The sequence below is a fragment of the Mus pahari genome, chromosome 11 (assembly GCF_900095145.1).
Source record: "Mus pahari chromosome 11, PAHARI_EIJ_v1.1, whole genome shotgun sequence".
Lineage (NCBI taxonomy): Eukaryota > Metazoa > Chordata > Mammalia > Rodentia > Muridae > Mus > Mus pahari.
The window spans coordinates 34731391-34749707 of NC_034600.1; the positions used below are offsets into that span (position 1 = coordinate 34731391).

General features: G+C 43.9%; 1 protein-coding gene across 2 annotated transcripts in view; it reads right to left on the reverse strand.

The window, feature by feature from the left end:
* Positions 1–18317, reverse strand: part of Nln (neurolysin) — an 87638-nt gene that overhangs the window by 47929 nt on the left and 21392 nt on the right. For both annotated transcript variants that reach the window (XM_029544064.1, XM_021208260.1), the window contains 2 exons: positions 6302–6561; positions 2745–2893 (listed from right to left, as the gene is read on the reverse strand). In XM_029544064.1, coding sequence (XP_029399924.1) covers positions 2745–2893; positions 6302–6533 — 381 coding nt within the window. In that variant the 5' untranslated portion in view covers positions 6534–6561. The remainder of the gene's footprint in view (positions 1–2744; positions 2894–6301; positions 6562–18317) is intronic.

Below are 18317 nucleotides of genomic sequence, written 5' to 3' on the forward strand. Positions count from 1 at the left end.
CTGGCCTCGAACTCAGAAATCCACCTGCCTCTGCCTCCCGAGTGCTGGGATTAAAGGTGTGCGCCACCATGCCCGGCATAATTTCACATTCCTATTTATTAAATTTAAGTAGAAAAATACACACAAGCCTAAATAAATAACATCCAGTATCTGGTTACTTTCTGGACTGGTGGTATCTGGACAATTCAGTATTCTAAGACTAGCTTCATTTTATTAAAGCCTGACTGAAATCACTGACTTTGAATTAATTTAAATTTAAATTTTGTAGCTGGGTCTTATGTGTTACATTATGGCTGTCTCATATTCTTTACAGAAAAAAATCTGAACATTTGGGATATATCTACTTTTATCCTCAGTGATAAATGATATTTATTATTTTTAAAGCACCTGACTGTGATAACTATAGCTTTAAAAAAATCACTGCCTCTTTGTCCTAGAAGGTATTTAAAAGTAACTACACTTACCTAATGAGTCTCAAAGCAAACACAAACACAACAGCTCGCCTTCATGACTCTGATTCAGCCACAGCACACAGCAGAGACTCTAACAGTGCTCACATAGGAATGGCCAAGCACAGTAACTACTCAGGTGAAGGAGGGGGCAGCTGTGGAGCCAAACCTGAAGCCTCTCACGGTAAAGTCTAGACAACCAGACACACAGATTCCACGCTGCACTGGTGACTAAACAGGTCAGTAGGTTACCAGTCTATGCCATAGGTATAATCAAATTTAGGAACATGGGTCCCAACATAAAACTTAAAGGTAGGACAAGAAAATGTAATGTGACAACTCTCCATATCTGGACAACATCCGAAAAAAAACAGAGAAGATCGAAAGGTAAGAAAAACTTTATTCCAAATAAGAACCTACTCGTGATGGGGGTGGGGGATGCAGCTCAGGGTAAGGCACTTGCCTGGCAGGAAGGCCCAGGGTATATGATCTCGGTGGTGCCAGGAGTGGGGCAGGGGTTGGGAGGAGGTGGTAATTTAGGTAATAAGAAATATCATAGAGTTGTTTTCATTTGTTATTTTATAGTGCCAAAGATGAACCATACTGATTATCAACTATAGGGTGAAAATGATCACCTGGCATGAGAAACTAAACAACAGGCACACTCAGGAGCCAAAGTCACAGTGCTGTGCTCTGTCAGGAGCTGCAAATTAAACACAAGTTAACAAAAACAACAAAAACCAAAACCTATTTCAACTTGTCATAAAAATAAAGTTTTTTTATATTTCTGATTTTGCAGATTTCCAGTCATTCATGGGAATGCTGGGAATGTCAGGAAAATAAGAATCTGGAGAAAGGCACACTTGCCATGCTAAAGAGGCAGTGTTGCTTTAGAAACAAAACATTGAAAGCAAATTCACCTAGGACGTCCATCACGCGGATGTCTGTGAGTCCTGGGGACTTTAAGGATAGGTAGAATGGCTGGCACATGAGCAGTAAGATCAATACTACTGTCCAGACCACAAGAGCCTCAGAGAGCAACTCTATGTCATCTGTATCTAACTGATTTGGTCTACTATGAACCTTGAAATAATTTGAAAAGTCAAAGAGGTTTTCCCATCGGGCTAACAGTTCGTGATGGCTTAAAGAGGCTTAGATTTGTGGATGTACACCCTTTACACTCAGCCCATAATTCTAAGGGAATGCAATCAAGAACTCAACACAAACGTACCCAATAGAAAACAGTTATGGAAATAACTATACAATGACAACTACTATAATGATGGAAAACAAATTCTAGAAAAATTCACGTATTTATTACTTTTGGTCAAAGAACCTCACCTTTTCCTCTTTTAGTATGAAAGGGCCCTGGATACACACACACACACACACACACACACACACACACACACACACACACACAAAACCACCATAAACTCTACCAGTTCCCAGGGCCCTGCACACATACATGCCTGCTCTAGCATGAACTGCACCTGTTAGAGTCAAAGTTACAATTTAAGGTGTAATTACTGTGCTTAAGAGATCCATGAAACAAAAATGCCTCTAACCTATAAGCCCCTTGCCCAAGGACAGACATTTCTCAAAATGCTGAATGCTACTGTTTATGACAACTAACAAGCCATTTGTTTTCACTCCTCTAAACAAGTTTATTTGACCCAACTACACTGGATGTGCTTGATCACATGTGGGTGGGAGGTATGTGGGCAGGAGATATGTCAGGATATATACTTGGCCCTGATTGGAACTCATTTGAAATGGGTGAATTAAGAGTTTGCCTTTTTAAGTCCCTGCAAAATGTGACTCAGGGACATTTTCTAGACAAACCTGTCTAGAGAGTTCATCAACTTGGCCAGTATTTATCTAAAGCATGCTTCAAATTTGGGTTTAAGCTATAGTAGTGGTCTTATTCTTGACTGGTAGGTTTAAGAACCGAAACCCAGGACCTGTACATACACGCGTTTTACCATGACCTACACTCACCCCCAGGTTCTTACTTATTAAATAATTTACGTGTTTGTTTGCGTCTGTGTGTGTGTGCATGCTGGTGGATCACAGAGGCTAGAAGAGGGTTTGGATCCCCTGGAGCTGCAGGTAAGGCAGCGAGCCACTCAATGTGGGTATGGGAAGCAAACATGGGCCCTCAGCTGGAGCAGCAAGACCTGCTGAGCTCTTTAAAACACCTGCTGAGTTCTCTCCTTCGTCCCAGGTCCTACTTCTTGTTATGTGGTTTTTCTTCCTTTCCAAGGGATGTGTTACTTGTAATCTATTACTTACTTGTAAACGAACAATTCTCTGAAATACATCTTCTCTCATGCTCATCTCAATATCAAAACGAGAAAGCCTTTTGTCTGCTTCTGTGCTTGCAGCCCGCACTTCTCTGTCAGACGACACGTGCTGAGGGAAGTCCAGCATGGTCCTTTCCACTGTGGAGGGAAGAAAAAAACTATGAATATGACAGGATCCGTCAAAGGGGCAGGAAGCCAAGTATCTCCTTGGAGACGAATTATTATGCTGACATTAAAGTTTTCATTCTGTGCGTTCTGCAAAGGCTCTTGAAGCTTTTACCAAGAGGCAGTCCTGGGGGTGGGAGCTGGCTGTTCCACTTGGCAGCCTTGTGAACAGTAAGGCCATGTGCTCAGCACATATCAAAGTCCATCCAGTGCATAATCGATTAGCTGTGAATTATAAAGATGGAGTTCCAATGTGTCTTATGATCTGAGAAGGGGGAACCTGGTGCATAAAAATAGATGGCAAAGCCTATGGGTTGTGAACAAGAGATGAGCGGCAGCAACTCCCAAGGGCTAGGACACAGGGTGGTGTGCTGTGGGGAACTGCTGTAGAAGAGGAAGGGCCTAGTGTGTTGTGGAAAATAAGGGTCTGAAAGCAGGGCACCCAGCTGGGACACCGGATCCTTACAGAACAAGCCCATCATTGCAGCAGGAAGGGGTTTGTGTAAAAAAATGTCCTTAATCATTTCCCCAGCTACAGACCCCTTGCAGAGTCTAATCTAAATTACAGACCCCACCCAAAGTGCACACATCAAATGAACATAAAACATTCTCAATAATTCTCGATGCATCCAGTAAGCAGCTGGACACTGTGGCTGTACTTGTTAAATGATGGCGGTAATGCTCTGCTCTAATCTTCGCATGTTAAAGCCAGCTGTTGGGTTTCATATACTGCAACTGGGCACAAATCTCTGAAATTAGTGAATTGGCAGTAACTAACTTTCAGGGATGGCTGTGGTTAGTTACTCATGACAAGGAATATATTTACCATCTCCAATATCATTTTGTCCTTGAATAGAGTCTCACCATATAGCCCAGGCTGACCTTGAACTTACGATTCTCCTGTTTCAGCCTCCTGGGTGTTTAGAAAACTGGTATACATGTGTGGGCTTACTACCAGACTATTACCTGTTTTATAAACTAATAAAAGTTACATAAGCAATACAGAATAGACACAGGTCATCCTTTACTGAGTAAGAAATAGTTCAATTAAAATACTGTAATACTTATGTTGGTCCTCTTAAAACATTGCTACCAGTAAAACTACTAAAAACATTTCTGTCAGAAATAGCAGAATAAATGATGCATAGTTTCTACCATTGAGCCATACTCCCAACTCCACATACACATTTCTAAAAAAATCAAATTCTGTAATTATACTTTAGCACTTGACTTAGTATATAATTTTGCACTTGATAGTTAAGGAAAATGTGGCACAGATTAAATTTTTTATTCATAGAGCACTATTTTACAGCTATTGGTAATAATACAGTTATAATTTCTGCTTACCAAAAAGCAATTAAAGTTTCTCAAGAACTTAAATGGGTAATAACGTAAAGTGTGGGAGCCTAAAACTGGAAACAGTCCTCAACAATAATACACCAGACCATTTCCTTCCTTCCTTTACGACAGAAATCTGGAAACAGACTTCATTTGCCCTGCCAAGCTATAAACAATGCTGTCTGTGCCCAGGCCGGACACAGACAAACACCAGCCACACAGCTACTGTGGCCGGTGCCCCAGATCAGGCAGATACGAGGGAGTTAGCTTTGAGACATCTGCTCCCTCAGAGGCTTGTTGGTTAAGTTGTAAAGATAAACTTGTGGAGAGTAAGATTGAATACCATGAACTTCTGCATATGTTTAAAATACTCCTTTCTGGGGAGACCCTGGACTGAAGAGCCATTTTACATGAGTTCATGCCTTCTCCCCTCCCCACTGTCCTCTCTCTTCCCAGTGAGGCACACACATTGGTAGGCTGGAGCACTAGCCTGGCTAAGGGACAGTCACCGAGGAAGAAAAGAGAGCCGGAACCAAGAACAAACCTGCACTGATGGAAAAGCCTGCTGTCCCTAGGACTGACAGAAGGAAAAGCGAACCCTTCACTCAGGAGATTACAGTTAGGCCTTAGAAGATGCAGTAGCCACTGATCAGAGAGAGGAAGTTGGTAGTAGGAACTGACATGGAAGCAGACACAGAGGGAGGAGAAACACCACATCCTTATGCCAGTGCCAGCAGGGCAGCAAATCCTGGGTGACTGGGGGCTGGCAGGGGGAAGAGCAGAAGATCAGCCACAAGGACAGCCATGCTGGTTTTAGACAGCCTTTCAATTTCTAGAACATAGAGAGAAATGTTTCTGATATCTACTTTGCAGCTTTTTAAAAAACATTTGTAAAATTTTAAAGTGTAGCCTGGATACACAACTAAGGTTGTTTAGTCACGATTATCCTATAGAAATATGCCCCATTCTTAGAGGTGACCAGGGTGAGTCTCTACTTGTGCAAGTCTAAGATGTGCTTAAATTATACAAAGATGGGAAATGAATAAAGAAAAACCAACTGTAAACAATTCACTACCCAAGACGCTAACCATTGTGGTGAGTGGCTTTAAGAGTTGACTTGGGCCAACTCATCTTAGATGACACCAACACTGAAGTTGGTGAACCTGGAGTCTATTGGCCTCCGTGGGCAAGTAGCTTCATCCAATCAGTTATGGGCCTGACTCGAACAATATGCAAGGCAGAGCTCTCTAGTAGAGTGCCTTCCTAAGTACAGCAGGGAAGATTTACAACAGTTAGATTTACAACTGTCCACTCTTATCTGAGCCAGCTCCCCAGGGGAAATGTCTCTGCATCCATGCATATAACTGTGGCTCTGCTTTATAGAATAACATCATGAATACTTTCTTTCAGTTTTCCTTCTGCATGTGCTGCTGTTGGTTTTTAGATGAGGTCTTGGTTGTAGTCCCACCTAGCCTTGTAGTTACTACATAACAATAGTTGGCCTTACACTCTCAGCAATCCTTCTGCCTCAGTCGCCCAAATGCTGGGATCACAGGTTCCTTCTGTATGCTTTTCTTCTAGGCTGCTGTATAATTTTTAAAACTATGCTTTCAATGGTTACATGGAGTTACAAAAGATGGATGTGTGATCATTTATCTACCTACCAAACCATGTCTCCAGTTATACAATAATGTGATTCTCTATCAACTGACATTTAAGGCTGGTTTCTGAGTCTTGGATATGAAAATAGTAACCCATTTATACACTAGTTTATGTAATAATCTAGCCTTTCTTATTTCGTTGTAGTGAATTTTTAGATGCAGAGTTGCTGGGCAAGAGTACAGAAAGCATGGGAGGGGAGTACACGCCGCACCGTACCTGATGAGGCTCACGGATCTTAAGTAATTTAATTCTAAGCTATAATCAGCCTTGTGGAAGAGTCAATTTCTTGTAAAACTGGAAAACTGACTGTTCAGACAAGAAGGGTAAAATGGTTGTAGATTCCACCACACGAAATACTGAGGTGCTCCCGTCTGCACCCACCTATGTACTTCACTTCTATGTCAGCCAGCGCCTGCAGACAGTTCTCGTAAGTTACTTCCTCCAGGTCGATTGTCCCCACGGTGTCGTACACCTGCTTGGTCTGTGCTATAAGCTCCTCTGTCCTCGTCCTGATCTGCTCTGGAGAAAGATCCCATCTGAGAACATTCCTGCCTGTGGCGGTGTAGGAAGACATGGCCTGAAGAGGGGATGCCACAGCCCTTCCCAACGTCATCCTCAGCCGAATCCTGGAACCACCAGCTCTGAAAAGAATTGGAAAAAAAGAATAGAAATTCTGTCAGCTGGAAGCTAGAATGTAAACATATAACGCCATCTGACACCAAGTAAGAACATTTCAAAAGGAAACAACAACCCTTTCCCAAAGGAAAAAAAAATGAGTGAACATACTACTTAGTATTTCTTATTTTCTTGCATAATTATAGTTTTAGTGGAATTTTTACTATTCAAATGTGGACTTGAATATATGAAATCATACAGAAGAAAGTTAGCTGTCTGATACAAGACAATTATTCTTTAAAAATTAATCTTTCATGTTCTAGTTTCTAAGAGTACGTTTATTTAAAAAATGTAGGTTTTACTAAAAAACATTACAAATATTCTCTTTTCATGTTAAATATCAATCTCCCTCGTAATTTTATATAAATAAAAATAGTAATTTGTCTCTGCTAGAGATATCACATTGTGATAAAAGAAAAACTGTCAGTAAGGAGACCAGTCCTTATTTCTTTAGATATTCCAACTAAAATATGCGGACACTTGGCTGTATGAGTACCTCTCTCTCCTCTCCCAACTTCAAACCTTGCCCCAATTTTATAGCTTAGAAATAAAAAATGTCATATTTACTAGACAACAGTTGCATAGACAATGTTTAGGCACTGGTCAAAATGTTTTCCATATGGTGAATTTCAGACACTGAGCAGTCCGTCAAAGACATATTCTGTGGTCATTCTCATGTACTGATGAAGACACTAAGGCTCACCAAGTAATCATGGTGTAACCTGTGTGGCACAGCTAGTCACACAGCGAGAGCTGGCATTAGAAATCAGGCAGCATGGACCTAGAACCCCACTCCTAGCCATTATGCTCAGGTTAATTTCTCTTACCTCAGAGGATCCAGAACTAGCCTCAGGGAGTAGTTCTCCCTGTTAATCAGTGAGGTGACTGAGGCTCGGAGGCTAACTCAAATGTTTAAGGTCATTTGCCCACACGAGACACAGTACTTGTGTGCAGCTCTGTGAGGGGCCCTGAGGGTAAAATAGCAGTCTGACCAGGCTCCTGATGTTCTAGTAAGGAAGAGAAGCCACAGGGATAAAGTAAGCAGACTGCTTTGTGATGGGCACTAAGATAGAGCACGGAGGGCAGAGGGAACTCTGGAAGACTCCACAGTGGAGAGTGGGAAAGGTCAGTGTCCTAGAAGCACTGGGTCCTAGTCAGACTATCAGAAGGCAAAGCGCATGTGACCGAGAAGGTTGAAGTATAAAGAGGAAGCGGCCAATGTGAAGTCTTGGGACTCATGCGAGACACACAGCCTTGATCTGTGGCTGTCTGAGGCTGGTCTGTTCAGTTGCTTTTGTCTTTTCTGCAATGCTAGAGATTGGAACTGAGGCCACATGCATGCAAGGTGACTGCGCTATCACTGACCACTACCCAGCGGCTGCTCTCAAACTTACTCAAGGGAGCACTGACAGGGTTTCACTGGGTGAGACCTGATAAGCTTGTATGTCTTAGAGAATGCTCCTATTTCTCCCAATGACTAGGAGATTACAGACTTAGAAAATGGGAGAACTGCAGTGATAGGAAGTTGCAGAAGTAGAGACAATATGCCTTGGTGTGGAGGTAGCAGGGGGCAAAGACTCAGGGTAATGCTCAGGTTTCAGAGAGAACACAGCAGAGTTGCAGGAGAAGAACGAGAAGGTGAATTATGAACTCTACATGTGCACATGCATGCAAGCAGAAGTCACTGATCTTAAAGGTGGCTGCACTTACAGGATGGCTGAGCTGACCCAAGAGGTATGGACTGAGTCACATAGTCAGAGAGGCCAGGATTGAGAGGAGCTATGAAAGAGAGCAGTGGACAGAAAGTGAGTGTGCACCAGAGTCAACCATGCAGACAGCAAGAGTCTCGGTGAGGCTAAAGGAGTGAGTGCAGTGCTCGGCACTGGCCAGAGCCCTGAGCAGGAGCGAGAGGCTGTAAGGCTGAAGGAGGAACGTGTGAGAGGAACGTGGCTAAGGAAGTGAGGGGAGCCAAAGGCCAAAGGGCCAAACACAACAGATACCCCTGTGGGCAGGAGAGATCCACACTGACCTCACCTCCTCTCCACAACACTTCTGATGTGAAACTGGCTGAGGCTCACTCAAGACTAGCACTCTGTTTTCTCTGGTATATGTTTCCTTCTTTTGTTATCAGTATAATAAGAATAAAATAAAAGAACAGAATAAAATAAGAATAAAAAACCTGCCCATATGTATTAAGGTATAATTTAAATATTTATCTATTTAAATGGATTTAAATAATTTGATTTTTTTCTGAGATAAAGAAAATATTTTAAAAACACTTAAAAACAGCCGTTACTGAAACACCAATAAAAACCTGGCCAATGTAAAAAACTGGCTAAAATATGTAAAAGTTAAGAAGGCTTCTTAACTCATATTACTTAGTATGTCACAAAATGTATGTTTCAATCCTTCAAAAACTAACACTGGAAATCAAAGATGCAGTTTGGGTTCCGCAGCTAAGCACACCTATGGCTCTTGAAGAAGCTCAATGTTGGTACTGATGTTGGGCGATCCCGACTGCTTATAACATCCTCTGGATTCTGTGGATACTGTACACAGGTACAGCCCTCCATCTCAGACACACCAATATACACATACTTTAAAAAAAACAACTAATAAAAAGCAATAAACCAGAAAAAAAAAAAGAAACGGTTTATAGTAACATGCAAGAGAAGGATGAGAAATCTCAAGAAATAACCCAAAAGGCCTGTGCCAGAGCAAAAGACATGGAGAACTGCACTGATGTTCCAAAACCAAATCTTTTTATGGTTTTACCTAGAATCAAAATGTCCATTCAATTAAAACATAGAAGATAACAGAAGACAATCTTCCCATAGCTTCGGGGGGATGGGATATAAAACATGGATCGAGCAGTTTAAGAGCAATGAGGCTCCAGTCTCTGCACAATTAAAGGTACAGGCAGAGGGCAGTGCTGTGACCGTGAACACACTACACGTTTGACCTGTGGCTGGGGCAGAAGAGATGGCCCAGCAGTTAAGAGCACTTACTGCTCTTCTAGAGAATCCAAGTAGCCCACAACTGCCTGTAACTCCAGCTCCAAGGGAGTCCAAACCTTTGGTCCCTAGCCTCTGAAGGCACCGTATGTACACACACACACAGAGACACAGACAGGCAGACAGACAGACAGACAAATAAGAGAAAACTTCTAAGAAAAAAGTGAACCCTTAAATGTTTGGCTCAAGTAAGAAATCTGAAGAGCAGAAATAATGGAGTCTAGTTTGGATAGACTGTCTATGTGAACACTGGAGTCAGCCACTTGTTGGCTGGGCCTGGGAGCAGAAACAAGTCTTTAAATATGGAGAGGAGTTGGAAGAAGATAGCAAATTCAGGCCTCAGAATGCTAAAGCCGCATTGGGAGCCTCAAAGAGTTGCTTTCTTTGCTCTGGTGATCAACCCAAGGCCATGTGCGCGTGCTCTGCAGGAGTTCAGACAACAGTGGAGACATCGGTCTGGAGTGGTCCTGCAGGCCAACCTGGCAGGCAGGGAGCAGAGACAGCTGAGCTCTCGCTTACTTTGTAGTATAGGGTGTGGAAAGGGGGACGGGCCTAGAGGGAGTATTTTCTTCGTGGTCAGGCGAATTTCAGTAGAGAGCAGAGAAGAAAGGAAGCGCTGCAGCTGACCATGATAAAGCTGGTCACATGCATTGGAAACATTAACACAGCAGTGGCTCAGATGTGCGTGGGCTTCCTGCCATTCAGCTAGCTCCTAGCCACACACAATTTTTCTTCTTTTCTTATAGTATTTCTTATAGCATTACATGATTTGTATACCTCCTGAAATTCACCGACACTCGGAAAAGCTTGGCAAATATTTCCTCCCAGTGCATCCCACACCCACAGTCCAAGTTGTTTTAAGGTAAACGGCACCAACCCGGGAACACACACTTGGACTGCTGTGGGAGAGAATGGTCCCATTCTTAGCCCTCCCCAAAGCTGAGGGTGTCTGTGCCCCGACTGTAGCTGGCAGCCATCCTATGAGAAAGAGTGGGATGTGGTGTGCAATGAAATAAACCCTGAGTGGAAGAATAAAGGAAGAAACTAAATATTTAATGATCTCATTGAGCTAGCTCCTAGATCAACTCACTCTGAAGCCTGACCCAGAGCCAGACTTTCCAGTTACGTGAGTCAATAAATCTGTTCTATTGTTTAAGTCCAGTTTTACATTTCTGGGTTTCATATAGAATTTTAACTGGTAAAGGAAAACAAATGGAAAAAAAGAAGGGAGAAGGAGAAAGAGGAAGAGGAAGGAGGAAGAGGAGCAGCAGCAGCAGCAGAACTCATAGTCCTGTAGAGGTCAGGGTATATGGAGTGACTGATAGGATGAGGGACTCTTACGTGTTTCCTGTTGTGTCCAAATACGTTATTTGATGTGGCCTTTATCTTTCTAAAGTAACGATCCCTGTCACCCCTCAGTGCTACAGAGCAGAGGACTTTGAGAAGGAAGTAGCCATGATCATGACAGTGTTTCTGCTGAGGTCCTTGCACAACTGAAAGCCTGGCCTTGGTATTGCTGGGTACATGAATACCAAATGGAAGAGTGCTGTCTGAAATACAGAACTTCTGCTCTACTTCTATTCCGAGAAGAAAGCGATAGCTCTGAATAAGTCTTCATTATTGCTAAAGAGTGTTAAAATAAAATGACATTAGACATTTCCCTCTGGAAACCCTCCCTGGTGCTCACTTAGTTCCTGATGCTTAACTGAGACTGGCAATGCTGCTGTCATCAGGCCAAAGGGACATAACTTTGCATGGTCCCCACTGCGATTAATGAAAGCTACTTGCTCAATAACATGTTTTTCCCCGAACTCGGGACTAGAAAGGAAGAAATCAGGATGCTACAGCCAAGAAGACATTAAGCATCTTACTTTAATATTCCTTTAAAATATTTATTTCCTTAGTGCATGTGTACAGGCTCCTGAGTGCCATGGCACACACATGAAAGTCAGAGGACAACTTTCCAGAGTTGGTTCTTGCTTCCCTTCTTGTTGAGACAAGGTCTTTCTTGATTCTATTGCTGTAGCTGTGCACTCCAGGCTGGGCAGCCTGCATGCTCCCAGCTGAGTCTCCCTGCCCTGTGTCTGATCTCTCCACAGAAGCACTGGGATTACGGATGTACACTCCTGCATCCAGACTTTTACACCGACTCCAGGGATTGAACTTGGTCAGGCTTGTTCTTAGCAAGGGCTTTAACCTGTTGAACCATCTTGCTGGTCAGTGTACTGGCTGGTTTTGTGCCAACTTGACACAGCTGGAGTTATCACAGAGAAAGGAGCTTCAGTTGAGGAAATGCCTCCATGAGATCCAGCTGTGGGGCATTTTCTTAATTAGTGATCAAGGGGGAGGGCCCCTTGTGGGTGGTGCCACCTCTGGGCTGGTAGACTTGGGTTCTATAAGAAAGCAAACTGAGCAAGCCAGTGGAAGCAAGCCAGTAAATAACATCCCTACATGGCCTCTGCATCAGCTCCCGCTTCCTGACCTGCTTGAGTTCCAGTCCTGACTTCCTTTAGTGATGAACAGCAACGTGAAAGTATAAGCTGAATAAACCCTTTCCTCCCCAACTTGCTTCTTAGTCATGATGTTTCTGCAGGAATAGAAACCCTGACTAAGTCAGGTATTCCTTTTCTTACCTTCGATTTCATCTTAATATCTTTCAGGATTTATAATTCTTGTCACTAGAGGAAGGCAACAGAGATGGGTAGTTTCCTAATACTTGTAAACATCTGACTATTTTCTTTTGGAATCATCTCGGCTTCTCCTGTCTTGCCTTCATTTTGTATCCATCTTCTTTCCTTACATGACATTTTCAAACTCTTCCAATGTTTTGGATGCCAGAATATTATTTCCTCTGCGGCCTTTGAGAGACGCTCCTAGGTAGGAAACAATATACTACCTTGTGTCATCCTGGAATCTGTTCTTTTGAGAATCTAGAGAGAACTTTTGAGCTCTGCCCCTGAGACCTATGAAAGTTGAGAGCGGGAGGCACAGCATGAGCCTGCATTGCTCTATGGGAGTTACTAAGTGCAGTTGTTTGAAAGCCATACTCTAGACAAATCAGAAGCCTAACTGTCTAACTTAAAACAAGTCTTTTTTCCTCAGCAGAAGTCCAGGCTCTTCATCTCTCCTGTCCTCCTCTGTTGTCTCTTTTTCTTCACGGAACATTAAAAAATTGTGTGAAACTTCTAACAAGGAAATCACAAGGTACCTCAGGGTGGTGGACAAGAAGGTGTATGTCTGAGGGTAAGATGCCCTTTGTCCATAAAACTAAGGAGGTACTCAGGCAGAGGAGGGAAGACGGACAGACATGGACAGGGGTCACCAGGTCGCATTTTTGCTAAGACACGTGAGCATGCCACAGTTCTTCTGGTTACTAATTGCAAGCATCCTGTTGCGCTGGATTCATCAGCCTCTGAAGTGTGTTGAAGGCCCTCCTCTTCTCTTCCTTCTACCAAGGCTTCTTTGGCTACCATATTTCCCCAGATCTTAGCTTCTGTCACCTTTCACTTGAGCATTCACTTTAGACACTGAAGTTTCTATCGTCAACCTGCTCAGTTACTGTAGAGTTGTCTTGTAGTGCAAACCACACTGGGATTTTTCTCAAATATTTCATTACTTCACATGTTCCTAACAAGTCCCCACCTCACACGGTGCTCATCATACATGTAAAATGATCCGGAACTGATAAAGCCAGGGAACAACAGCTATACCATCTCCCTTCATCTTGATGAAAACGTTTATGCAGGAAAATGTTTAAATGGTGCTAGGGCCACATGGAAAGCCCATGTACAATGCCCCAATACCCACATCCCTATGACATACATGCCCCTAACATGTTCCTGGATTGTATTACATGGCATGTATGCACCTTGAAAATGGACCCCGTTCTATGAAAAACTTGGAAAATATTTCTAGTTTTTGCCAAATGCGTCTCTGTAGACTCAGGCTAAGGTTTGCACTCAGTCATCTCCCTCCACATTCTGGAAAGCTATTCATGTTTGTTTTATGTATTTCTGGTCTGGCTATTTTTTTCAGAAACATCCCCTCTAGTCCTGATTCTCTTGCTCACCCATTGCTCTGACTAGACTGTCTCTCCAGCTCACTGGGTCATAGCTCAACCCTAGGCTCCTTCTACAGCATAAGATGCTTTATATTTATTTTAATTCATTTGTTTTAAAGACAGGTTTTCACTGCACCCCAGACTAACTTTAAATGTGCAGTTCTCCTGCCTCAGCTTTCGAAGTTGATGGATTACAGGCCCTAGGCTCCTTTAGTTTTGATTTTACCAGTTCTAGATACAGCCCAGCCCTTCACCCCCCAAGGTTCATCTGTTCCTACTCAACCCACTTCCTCCACAAAGCCTGCAGCCCCCAGCACACCTTCCACTATACCCCTGCTGTCCAACACGGAAGGCACAGTCTGCTATTTAAATGGCGAATAAAATACAAGGAACAGTTCAGAGCCTCGGCTGTACCAAGCACATTTCAAATGTTGAACAGCCACTTGTGGTGGGTGGCTATCACACAGGACGGTACTGACTGCATGTCTGCCCTGCAGGCAGGTCCCATGGACAGCCCAGTCTAGTCGGCCTCAGTCCTGAAATGCTAACTGCCCGTGTGTGGTACCCCAGCAGCCTGACTGGGCCAGCCCATGGGTACACTTTCCAATCCAGCTGCAAATCAGGTCCTGTGTACTTTCTCTGGAAGGACAAGAAGGGAGAACTCATTTCCAGAATCACTCCAGGTGGCAGGCAGTGTTAAAACCTCCACCCAATCTTTACAGTCCTGAGAAATAAGAATGAACAAACATTGTTTTCAAGAACACAGCACAAAGAGAAGACTTGTGTCCTTCCTGGGAACAACAGGGGGAGACACTGACAACATGATCAGAACACAAATAGCAGCCAAGCATTTCAAGGAATTGGGTCCTTTTCAGAAAGTATAAAAACTAGGTAATACAGACCAGCAGCTCTTGGTGAAAGGGTGGGAAAACACGTATTATATGGATGTGGGTGTTATAAAATACAGCTTTATTTTTCCTACAAGATTATTTACAATGATTTAATTGAAAAAAAAAAAAAAACAGGCTAGCTTGGAACTCACAAAGATCCACTCATCTTTCCCTCTTGCCTTTTAAGATTGAAGGTGTGCAGCATTACAGCTGACAATGTACATGTGGAAGTCAGGGGTAACTTGTAGAGGTTGGTTCATTCTTTCCAACATGTGGATTTTAGGAATCAAACTCAGGTCATGAGGCTTGGTGGCAAGCTCCTTTTTCCATAGCTATCTCACCAAGCCCTTCAACTTGTCCCTTCATGCCATCTATTCTGTCCCTAACCCCAGAGATTTATGCCGTAACTGATTAACCTCTCTCTAAGTTTCCCTTTCCCCAAGCTGTACCACAGAGAACTTCTTTTCCTACTGTGTCCTAACAGAAACTGGCTGCTGTGATTTAGATTAACTCTTATTTTTTGTTTCTTAAGATACTGTTTCTCTATGTGGTCCAAGCTAGCCTGGACCTTGCTATGTTGCCCAGGCTAGCATCAAATTCATGATCTTCCTGCATCAGTCTTCCAAGGGCCCTTACAATCCCCAAGTGGGATTCAGGCACGTGCCATCTTACCAGGCTGTCACATGAGTCTTAAATGTTGCCCCAAACTGAAGGCCTAGTCTCTAGTGCTGCTGGGGAGTTGGGAGCCTTCAGGAGACAGCCCCAGGGGAGGGAGGTGAGTAGATAGATGTGATGGTTAACACCAACTGTCACGTTGACAAGTTCTACAACCTCACAGCATGTCTGAGAATATTAGGTTAAATCGACTGTGGTGAGGCGACCCACACTAAATACAGGAGGTACCATTCCATGGCTGGGGTCCCAGTCTGCATATGAAGGAGAAAGCAAGATGAGGACCAGCATTAACCACTCTGCTTCTTGAGTATAGACGCAGTGTGGCCAGCCACTCCCCTCCTGCTGCTGTGATGGATCCTCCACCTAGGACTGTGAGCCAAATAAATCCTTCCTTCTTTACCTGCCTCTGTCAGGTGTTAATCCTAGTAGCACAAGAAGTGATCCGTACAGGAGTGTGCCCTTCAGCCCCTTGACTCTCTCTGCTCCCAGCCTCCCTGAGGTAGACAGTCTTCCCCGGCCACACACCAACTATCATGTGCTTGTGCTATGAGAGGCCAAGGTAACAGGTCAACAACAGGGACCGAAACTTCCGAACCTGTGAACCAAAACTGAGCTTCCCTCCTTTGATCCTGTGAGTCTCGCTGTTTTGTCATAGTGACAGAGAGGTGACAAGCACACCTGGATTCCTGAGGACTGGGTTGTTCCACCCACCAATGAAGTGACTCATTCTCTCAAGTTTTTTATGCAACCAGTCCTCGACAAGGTCCACTTTTTTTAGACCTTGGAGGCGGCTTCCCGGTCATCCTCCTGATCCTCCCAGGCTGCTGCTTTCCTGCTCTGTCCCTCACCAGCTCTCTGTTACTGTCATCCCCCAGCCTCTGCTCCAAGACTAGATCACAGTCTCTTACCCCCCACCCTAAAAAGGTTTATTCTAAGAAAGACTTTGCTCATCCTTATCTTATGCCTGCATGTGTATCACATGCGCACACTGCCAGCATAAACCAGAAGGAGGTGCTGGATCTATGGAGCTGGAGCTGTAGACCTTGTGACTCACCATGTCCTCTGGAAGGGCAGCACACAGTCTTAACCTCTGAGCCTCCTGTCTTCCACATCTTAAGCTTTGTGGCCATGCTGGAGAGAGTTTCAGGGAGGCGGATGGGCTTCAGTTTCATCTTTGTGATCTACCTTACCCTAAGACTGCTCACGTGCGTTATTCTCACCACTACTCAGAGACGCTCTCAGATGATAAGAGCACTCTGCTCTTTACCACAACCTCCTATCTTCCCACTTCTGAGTTCTGTGATGCTCCACCGTATCCCTTACACCTCACTCTGTGCACCCCTGCACTTCCTCAGCCCGCCTGGCTTCTCCGTTTGCAGTGCTTTCCAGGCCCCACTCTGGCCTTTCTGTATCTACAGTTAGCTCAAGAGGTTGAGTGGGAAGCGCTCGCGCAGAACTGCCACTGCCATGCCATGTTCCAGGTATCTAGCAGCACAGATTTCCTTGCTCAAATGGCTCCCTGAGCCTGTTTTCTTGGAAATGAACAGCACTGTAGGTGTATGCACATCTTAGACTAAGGGTGGCCATCAGGAGGAAACAGTGCAGTTGGAGTGTAGACAGACAGTAGGGTCATCCGCACATGTAGGGGTCCTGTATAAGAGCTGTTCGGGTGAGCTGCTGTAAGTACTCCTGCCCCTGGTGCAAGAACATTAACATTAAACCTCATCTGTCCACTCAATTATCTTTCACTAAAATCCAGCTTCTCATCCTTTTGCAATTCACCTTAAAAACCCTGCTCAAGGCCACTTACTCAGCTACCTTCTCTGTCCTTACAATCAGGTAATCACACTGAGCTACGGCTTTTCTATTATCATAGCTGTGTCTAACTTGAACTGGATTTTAATGAACTTAGCATTCATCCGTAAAAGTCCGTCTCCAATTCCACACAGCACTTTGAACCTGACGAGTCTTCCTCCCCATGGCCACAGAATGAGAGCACAGCTACACTTGTTACATTCTTCTCCCTCCCCACCTTACAAGTCCCACAGGCACCCATCTTGGCTAACACCCATTTCTTGCTCTGGGCTCTGGCCTCATCCAACTCACTCTATGGATCTCATCTTACAGTTCCTTTGAACTGGCTCTTCACACACAGACATATACTCAGTGTCTTCATCCAAATAAAGCAAAAGCTAATCTCTCCTCAGCCTGGGACTCCACTAGACACCACTCCCCCTATTCGTCACTCTCCCTTCACCCAAGCATGTCTAGGACGGTCCAGTCATCCTCTTGTCCTTATTCCTCCTTTACCCTTCAACCTGCTTCAGTTCGGGTCCTGGCCTCATAAACAAGGGAATTGCTCTCACCATGGTCTCTTATGATTTCTACTAAATTTCACTGGCGTTTAGTACTTATCTTGATTTTTTTGTGACATATGACAGCATTTTCAATTCCTTCCTTTTTAAAAAGAAACACTGCTTAAACTTTTATTTTTTTGATACAGAGTCTCCTTGTGTAGCCTAGGCTAACCCTGAACTTGAAATCTTCCCACCCTGGACTCCCAAGAGCTGGGATTAAAGAAAATACCACTACACCAGGTTTTTTACTCTTTTTTTCAAACTACTCTACACACACACACACACACACACACACACACACACACACACACACACACTGGCTTCTGTGATAACCGGTTCACCTTTAAGTGTGTGTGTGGCTGTTTCTTCCTAATCTCTACCATCTGCTGGTATTTTATTGTCCCGGCCCCCTCTCTGGGATTCCTTAAGAGCTCCTGGAGTTTGGCTGTCTGGCACCTTGCCTTATCTTCATTGTGCCATCCCTCTCTCCACCTGGATGACTACACATGCCACCCAGGGTCATAGGTTTCCATCTCTGTGCCTTGGTATACATCCCCTGAGTTCTAGACTCCTATCTCTATCTATTGCTTAGTTCTACTGCAATATTAATGACCACCTCAAGTCAGGACGCCTAAGTAATGTACATCTTACTTCTACCTGCTCCCCAGCCCCTTAGTCTACATACCAGTGGTAATCCTTACTGTGCACTCAGCTCTCAGTCAGAGG